We start from the raw sequence: 8,540 nt of genomic DNA on the forward strand, positions 1-8,540 counted from the left end.
GGAACTGGAGAGACTATGAGGCAAGACACATTTTGAACACAGAGAGAGACAGAGACAGAGAGATACTAAAGAGACCCACAAATGATGGATGGACAAACCCATGGTGGTAGGGACATTGAGGTTGCTGGGGTGCTGTCACCTCTAAGTGGGCACCCCCACACAGCCAAACTTAGCCCTTGTGTCTAAATGAGAGTATTTCCTCTCTGGGGGTGGGGGCTGCTGTGGGCTTTCCTCACTGTGCTGATCATACTGGGACTCTGACTGTGGCTCGCTATGTCTGTGATGAGTGTGGCCTTGTGTGTGTACCATCTGTCTGCAGCAGCCTGTGTTTGGGGTGTTTTGTGTGTCTGCCTGTGATCGTATGTGTGTATTTGCTTTAAGGTCTCTGGTGCCTGTCTGTGTGACGGTGTGACTGCTGCTGACTTGGCTGTGCTGCTGTGTGTCTGTGTGTGTGTGTGTCTGTGTGTGTGTGTGTGTGTGTGTGTGTGTGTGTGCCTCTGTTTCTGTATGATGTCGTCTCTCTGTGTGATTGTGTGCCTCTGTGACTGAAGGTCTGTGTTTCTGGATTTGTGGGCACTGGTGTGTGACCCGGTGCCTGTGTTACTATACCTTGGCTAGGCAGATCATGTGTCTGCTACTGTTGTACTTGACAACGCTGCTGTGTGTAGGTCTACCGAAGGGTGGGCTGTGTTTCGGGAGTTGTGTGTGGCTGTGGGGGTGTAGAGTATGTGTGTGATGGTGTGTAGGGAATGCGGTGGTGTATGTGACTTTGTTGGCCTGTGTGATGTGGGCTGTGTGCTTGCAGTAGGTGTGGGTCTGTGTAATTGTACTTGGCAAGGAGCAGGGGGAGACAGCCTCTGCCCACCCAGCCCCTCTCCAAACGGCTGCCTCACTCAGCGTACACATTCGGTGCCATGGCTTCGGGCGCTAGAGATGGGGGTGAGGGGGGGGTAGGAAGCAAAATAAAATTAAAAATTAAAGCTTGCCCGGAGTCCCCATCCGCACCGTGCCGGCCGGCGGGGAGGGGCTTGTGATGCGGCTTCTCCCCCTCCTCAGCCACTGGGGCTGGGGCTGTCTGTCCATCTGTCCAGTGTCTCTGCCAAAGCTGCTGCCTGGCCCTATAGCCCCAGGCCGAAGGCCCTACTTCCTCTATGGGTCGATCAACAATCAATGGGGCTAGGGGAGTGCCAGGGGCACAGCCAGATCAAAGGAGCCCCAAGAGGGAGACCTAGAGACGGAGATAGGGACTTTGCCAGAAAGAGACCCGGACAGGGAGGTAGAGATGTGGACACCCAGAAATGGAGAAAGGAACCATGTGGAGACTAAAGGCTCAGGGACACAGAGACAGGGAGATGTGACCTGGAGATGCTAGCAACAGACGTGGGAGAAATGCTGCTGGTCTAGGCGGAGACTGACCCAGCTGGAGGGACCAGAACCAGGTCCTCTGGGTGGGGGTGGGGGGCTGACACACAGAGGCCGGAGACTAGACACGGGAGAGATGGGAGGGGGGAAAAGTGGCGGCAGAGACTGCGAGGAGACAGAGATGTGTGTGAGAGACGACGGGGGGAGCGTGGGAGCAGGGCCCGGAGCGCCGATCCCACGGCTCCTCGTTATAACGTGTCCGGAGGAGGCGGCGGGGAGTTGAAAGCGTTGGGAAGAGAAATCAAAACCAACACGGAAATGAGAGGGGCCAATGGGGGGTGGGGGTGGGGGAGGGAGGGGGGACCCAGAGAGAGCAGGAGGGGGGGAGTTAGACGGGGGTGAGTGTGTGTGTGGGGGAAAGAGATGGTGAGGTGGTGGTGGAGACGCAATGGTAGAGACGGGATGGGCGGGGCTGAGAGGAAGGGGCCCGGGAGGAGGAGGGAGAGGTGGGCAGACGAGGGAGAGAGATGGAGAGACAGAGATAGGGGAAACAGAGAGACGCGGGGAGGTGGATCAGTGAGGGATGGAGGAGGAAATAGGGGTAGGGGACTGGGAGACAGCTCTGGGAAGTGGGTGGGCAGAGACTGAGAAATGGGAGATGGGACTGAGGGATGAGAGGAGAGAGTTGAGGAGAGAGGGAAGGAGGCCGAGTACAGGGAGAGACTGAAATGAACAGGGAAGAGAGATAAGGAAAGGCTCCCAGAGAGATGGAGTATGGGAGGGGTGGCCCTTGGCAGGGGCGACTCCAGCGGGCCAAGGAAGTGTTGGGGGAGCGGTGGGGAGCTAGATACAGAGAGGACAGAAGTATCCAGGAGTGAGATGGGGTTTATTGGCTGTATGGTATGGGTGAGGTGTCCGAGTGTCTGTAGAAGGTCTAATGGGTGGGGTATCTGAGGGAAAGGGTGTGTGGTGTGTGGAGACCCCTGAGTCCAGGCAGGGCAGCTAAAGGATGTCTTGTCTAAGGGTAGCTGCAGTGAGTGTGGAACGGACACGTGGCTATAGATGAGGGTTTCTGAGGGGCTGGGCTCAGAGGGCAAAGGTACTGAGAATGGAATGAGGTATCTACAAAGCAGGTTCTCTGAGGAAGTGGAGATCTGAGGGAGCCTGTGTTGGGAGGAGGCAGATCCAAGGGGAAGGAATGTCCTAAGGGGGAGGTGGATGTCACGGAAAGGAAGCAGGAAGCTTGTGTCAGAGGACAGAGACTAGTCAAGGAAGAGGTATCTAAGTGGGGTTGCCAATCTGAGGGGAAGGGCATCTGAGGGGTAATGCCAATCTGAGTGGACAGGTGTTTGAGGGGGGGGAGACTGTCTGTGGGGAGGGAGTGTCTGAGAGGGGAGGCCAGCTGATCTTGGAATGGAGAATCTTCTTTGAGCAGCAGGTTTGAGGCAGGGGTTCATGGGTTCCTTTGGGCAGAAGGCTTGTTGGGTGGCTCTACCTTGAGAGAAAGGAAGAAGACTCTGTGGTGTGTGTGTGTGTGTGTGTGTGTCCTAGAAGGGGTGTCTGAGAAGTGGGGAGACAGGTCTAAGGCGGAAAAAAATAGAGAACCTTTGGTGAGCGGCAGGGTGAGGAGCGGTGTGGTCTGTGGGCTCAGGGGGCAGACTGGGGGCTGGGGGATGTCTACTTGGGGAGAAAAGGCAGGGGCTGGGCCTGCTCCTTCCAGCTTATCTAGCAGGTACCCAGCCCTGCCAGCTTTGAGCTGGCCACTGCTGCAGTGTGAGCCAGAAGGAGCTGCCAGGGGGACAGCCAGGTGGGGGCGAATTTGTGTTTCGGAGCGTGATAAATCTGAAGTAGCTGGAGAGAGCCACAGGCAGAGGGAGACAGGAAGACCCAGAGACCCAGGGACCAACCCCTTACTCCCCCAGAGGTCAGGCCGGAGGCAGGATAGCCAGTGACAAGTGTGGAGGGCATCAGGGTGGGTGGATGGTGCTGAGGGTCTGCGAGCGGTAGATAACCAGACTTTGGTGAAGAGGACCGTAGAGGAGGGTGCAGGGCAGGAGGGAGGGGCAGCGGTTAGGGACACCGGGACTTCAGGAGGGGAGAGAGTGGGCCAGGAGGGGTTGAGGACTAAAGGCGATGAGTCGGGCTGGCATCAGGTTGAGGTCCTAGGAGGGGAGGAGCCCCGCAGCACCCCAGTGGCTGACCGGGTTCTCTCCCGCTGTCCTGTCTCTGTCCCGGCTTCTGCAGGGCTTGCTCTACCATGGACTGTAGCTGTGTCTCGGACCTTCTCTTCGCCCCGCCTGCTCTGCCGGCTCTCTGGACCCCTGGTAACCGTCCTGTCCATCCTCACAGCCCCTCCCAGGGGCTGCACCCCCTTCCTTATCTTTCCTCTTCCCATCTCGCTCATGCACCTGTGAACCTGTCTGTTTTCGGTCTCCATCTGTTCCCTGGCTACAAACCCTTTCATGAGAAACTTGACCAGAAACTTCTTCACGGTCTGCTCTCCCTGCCTCCTGCTTGCTGGGACACAAAGGTCGAGGGGCTTTCGGAGGATGAATGGGGTGTCGGGAGGGATGAGGACCGAGGGGGCTGGGATGGAGGATTTCTCTACCATGTCCACCTAGGCTGCACCTACCTCGATAGGGCAGAGCCCAGAGCTCTGGCTAGGCACAAGGGGAGGGGAGAGCCTAAAGAGAAGAAAAGAGATGCCTGTGGTGCTTAAGCTAGCGGGAGAGGCATGAGTGAGTCACCAAATCAGAGGGAGTCTTTGAGACCGCCTGTCTTTCTGCTCTGAGTTTCATTGTAGGGTGTATGCATGCATGACACTTCAGCGTTCCTGAAGGGGTCACAGAGGGCAAGTGTCTGCAGGGAGGCCATCTTTGTGTGAATGCGTGCCCGCTCACACACAGACTGGATCACAGAGGCCACAGGAACGATTCCGGTTTCTGCATCTCGGGGTCATGCTTTTATATACTTTTGGCGTCTGCCAGCTTGCGTGCTCCGCTCCTGCTCTGGTGGGGTAGAGAGGACTTGCCCGCCTCTGGTAGCTTGTGACACCCTTGGTGGATAACTGAGGTATGTTTTGCAGGGTGTGGGTAGGTGGCCCTGGGCCTGTATATCAGGATCTGTGTTGTTTCCAGACTGTGTCTCTGTGTCCCCCCCACCCCAATGCTAGGTTTTGGGGTTGTCTGTCTGCTGTCACAGTCCTCTCTCAGTGGATCCCTTCTGGTCTCTTGGTTGTTCAAACATGTTTGTGACTCGGTGGCATTCCCAGGGAAGTGTGCTATAGGCATGGGTAGGCCAGGGTCCACCCTGCTCATGGCATCCGAGGTGAGATGGCTCAGAGATTAATACCCCCCTTCCACAGGGAGTGGTGACAACTGTCCGTCCTTTGGCAGTTAGGGCATTGCCTGCACAGGTACCCACACACCAGAGGGCAGCCTGGGTGAGATTCTTGTCCTCCCTGCCTCCTGCTTTTGGAACCTCAAGCCGGAGAGGACAAGGAGCTGCCCTCTGGTTACACAGTAACTGGATACAGGGACCCAGGTCTCTCAGCTCAGCAGTCCCTCCCACATCCCAGCCTGTGATGGCTTCCCGAGCCTTCCTTGTCTCTAGTACTGCTCTCGGCTTGCTAGAGACCAGATTAAAGCATGTCTGGGTCATGCTAATCTCAGGGCAAGTAGGAGGAGACAGAGGACAATATAGGAGCTGGTGTAGGCACTGGGATCCAGAGCCTTCTAGATTAGAAACCCCAGGGGTAGGTAAGATCTCTGCTCCCGGCCTCTCAGTGCATATGGACGGCGTGAACCAGGATGCTCCTCCTCCCAGAGTGAAGTAATGGCAACTGGACCACACAATTACAGAGGCACACGTGCCTGAGTGTAGACCTGGGAGGTTGTTTGGTTGTCACTCATTACCTTTATCTCACCAGGCGCTAGCTGGGCTGTGGGGCTCGTGTGTGTGTGTGTGTGTGTGTGTGTGTGTGTGTGTGTGTGTGTGTGTGTGTGTTGTGCATGTTGCAGTGGATGTTGGATGCTGGGTTGTTGAGTCCCATAGAGCTCAGGTAGCCTGCATCTGTGTGTGGCACTTGGGTGTGGCTGTGTCCCACAGACTAACATGGCAAGTAGATAGGTGTGTGATGTGCCATCTGCCATGGGTTCCTACAGGGCTGTGCCTGAATCAACACACAGCCCTGTACTGGACAGTCTGAAGATGGGAGCACACAGGAAGGGACACACGGGAGGCAGATACACAGATGCATCCAGGCTGAGCGTGTGTGCCAGTGGGGACCTTAGGTAAGGGGCAGATCACAAGACACAGGAAATATCTCAGGCCTCCTGAGGGTGATCACTGCTCAGAACGGGCCCTCTTCAGCCACATCCCAGGACAGCCGTGGATGAAGGAAATGGGTTTCTCTCAATTCTACCCTCTCCTCCCTGGCTGAACTGGGGGGAGGAGCAGTGAGGGGTCTGCACCAAGGTATGTGGGGGCACAAACGTAGAGGCTCTTTCCAGCTACTTAGGTAACTTAGGGAGGAGTTTCAAGCACAGCTTGGTCTGAAGAGTAATTCACTCACCCATAAGATGCTCCTCAGAGACTGGACACCTCAAACTGCAGAATCCAGTAATACCCAGAGCCTCCAACAGTTTCCTAACCCTAAGGCCTCCCTGTCTCCTGTCCCTAGGGTTTGCCTTCCCAGATTGGGCCTACAAGCCGGAGTCTTCCCCAGGCTCCAGGCAGATCCAGCTGTGGCACTTTATCCTGGAGCTGTTGCAGAAGGAGGAGTACCAGGGCGTCATCGCCTGGCAGGGGGACTACGGGGAATTCGTCATCAAGGACCCCGATGAAGTGGCCCGACTCTGGGGCATTCGCAAGTGCAAGCCCCACATGAATTATGACAAGCTGAGCCGGGCCCTGCGGTGAGGAGGGGCTGTGGTCCAGACTCCCATCCTGCTCCTCTCCCTTCCGGTCCCCACCCCAAAGGTGGGGTATCCCCTCTGTATCCTAGGACTGAATTCCAGTGGACCCCAGTACTCGTGAGTGGATAATGGGTGGGGTTGGCGACCAGAGGAACCCAAGCCCAGCTACTGCCCCAGCCCTCCCCTTCCCCTCCCCAGTACCCCATCCTCTCTCCCACAGTTACTACTACAACAAGCGCATTCTCCACAAGACCAAAGGGAAGAGGTTCACCTACAAGTTCAACTTCAGCAAAGTCGTACTTGTTAATTATCCACTGCTGGATGTGGCTGCCGCTGCCACCGGTTCCCCGCTCTTGCTGACCCCTGGGCCCTTTGCTGGGGCGCCTGGGCCAGATGCTCCACCCCTGACTCCTGAGGTGAGTCTGGATACTGGAATCTTAGTGCTGGAGGACGGGTGCTTAGTATCCCCAACACGACTATCCTCTCCAGAGGGGCTAAGCAGTGCCGCCTCCTTACCTCCCTCTCCAGACCCTGCAGAACCTGTTCTCTACCCCACGCCTAGGAGAGCCAGGGGGCCGGACGCCCCTGTTCACCCCAGAGACGGATAAACTACGTCTGGACAGCCCCTTCCCATTCCTGGGTTCTGGTAAGGGCCTGGGGGTTGGGGGAGGGGATCTGCACATGTGGAGAGTAGATTCCAGGAGACAGGATAGCGGGATGCCCGGCAGAGATGCGTCTATAGTCTATGTGTGGGTTTAAGAGCCAGAGAGGGGATGTATGTAAGAGCAGTAAGGATGAAGCCCAGTCAGAGGCTGGAAGAAAGCAGGTTACAGTCACACACACCAGAGATCCCAGCACAGGGGACAGCAAGCTGGAGGAAGCTGCTCAGTCTTCATCTTGACTCCAGATCAAGTTCAGTATCAAGCGGAGCTGCATTAGGCCGAGCACTCAGGAGGCCGAGGCAGGGAGACAAGTTGGAAGCTGACCTGGGTTACATAATGGGCGTGTTTCTAAAAACCAATCAAGGCAGAGAAAGCTCGCTGCAGAGCAACTTAGCTGAGGGAGGGAGTTGGCCAGAAAGGGTTTTGGGGAGGAGGCAGGTTAAAGGAAGTGGGGGAGGTAGAAGAGGGTTGGGAAGACCAGGCAGGAGGTACACACACCAAGCAAGCAAGCTCCCAAATGGCTAGTGGGCCAGCCTGACCTGTTCCCTATGCCCCTCTAGGTGCCACCGGCTACTCCAAGCCACCCAGCCTACTGGGTCCTTACGGCCGCGCCTTTCCTGAATACCCCTGGAACTTTAATCCATACCTCACGGGCCCCTTCCCCAAGCTGCCCCCCTCTCTCTACCCACCTCACTTCTACCCCAACCCTTTGGGTTCCCTGGGCCATTTGCCCACTGCAGGAGCAGGGGGAGGGCCCATGGCTGCACCCTTGCTTGCTGCAACAGGGGAGGGCCTGGGCCCCGAGCGCCCCTCGGGGCTGGCAGTGGCCCCTCGCCTGGCACTCCCGGGGGCTGGAGGTCCAGAGGCCACACTGGCTGGGAAGGAGGACAGTGACTCTGAGCTGGAGATCACAGATGTCAGCGGCTGCAGCTCTGACAGTGAGGGCGATGAGGGTCTACCAGTGTCCCCCAAGACCAAGTCAGGCAAAGGGGGGAGCGGCAGCTGAGCAGAGGGATTCTGCTGGTGACCAGGGCAGTCACCCATGAAGCTTCTACTTGGTCTGCCCTTAACACCAGCCCAAGGCCTAGGCCCGGCCCTTGGCACCCTCCTGGCCACTTCCAACCCCCAGTGGAGGCCACACCTTCTCCACAGAGTGGAGAGGGACAGGGTGGCCTTTAGTCTCCTCCCAGGTTCCGATGTGAGGGGATTAACCGCCTGGTCCCACTCTCAAAGTGCAATATGGCGCCCAGCCTCCCCGACCTCCTACGTGCTGTGACCTGCGTGTTTGTGTGGCAGTGTCCCCAATCCAGTGCCAGCCCCCTCTTTTGAAATCCTCCCACACAGGTCCCCCTGGGGACAGGGAGCTCAGAGCAATAACCCCGCCCCCAGCCCCACCCAGGAGGGGTCCTCTTCCCACTGGCTCCCTTTGAAATCCAACAGCCACTTCCAGAGTTTACTACAAAAATAAAAGAACAAGAGATGTGGGGTGCCTGCATTCTGGATGACCACAGGGTACACCTCATATGCAGCGTGCATGTGTGTGGGGTCCCTGTTGCAAATGAATGGTAAAGGTACAGTGTCTGTCATCAAGCCCAACCGT

At 57.1% G+C, this 8,540-nt stretch overlaps 1 protein-coding gene across 1 annotated transcript; it reads left to right on the top strand.

The window, feature by feature from the left end:
- Positions 1 to 3,619: 3,619 nt before the first annotated feature.
- Positions 3,620 to 7,946, top strand: ERFL (ETS repressor factor like; the record flags this gene model as incomplete). The annotated part of the gene is made up of 5 exons (XM_080909280.1): positions 3,620 to 3,686; positions 6,044 to 6,278; positions 6,499 to 6,694; positions 6,807 to 6,924; positions 7,501 to 7,946. The coding sequence occupies 5 exons, from the start codon at positions 3,620 to 3,622 to the stop codon at positions 7,944 to 7,946; spliced, it is 1,062 nt and encodes a 353-aa protein (XP_080765406.1).
- Between the last annotated feature and the right edge of the window lie 594 nt (positions 7,947 to 8,540).

This window comes from Micromys minutus (assembly GCF_963924665.1).
Source record: "Micromys minutus genome assembly, chromosome: 32".
Lineage (NCBI taxonomy): Eukaryota > Metazoa > Chordata > Mammalia > Rodentia > Muridae > Micromys > Micromys minutus.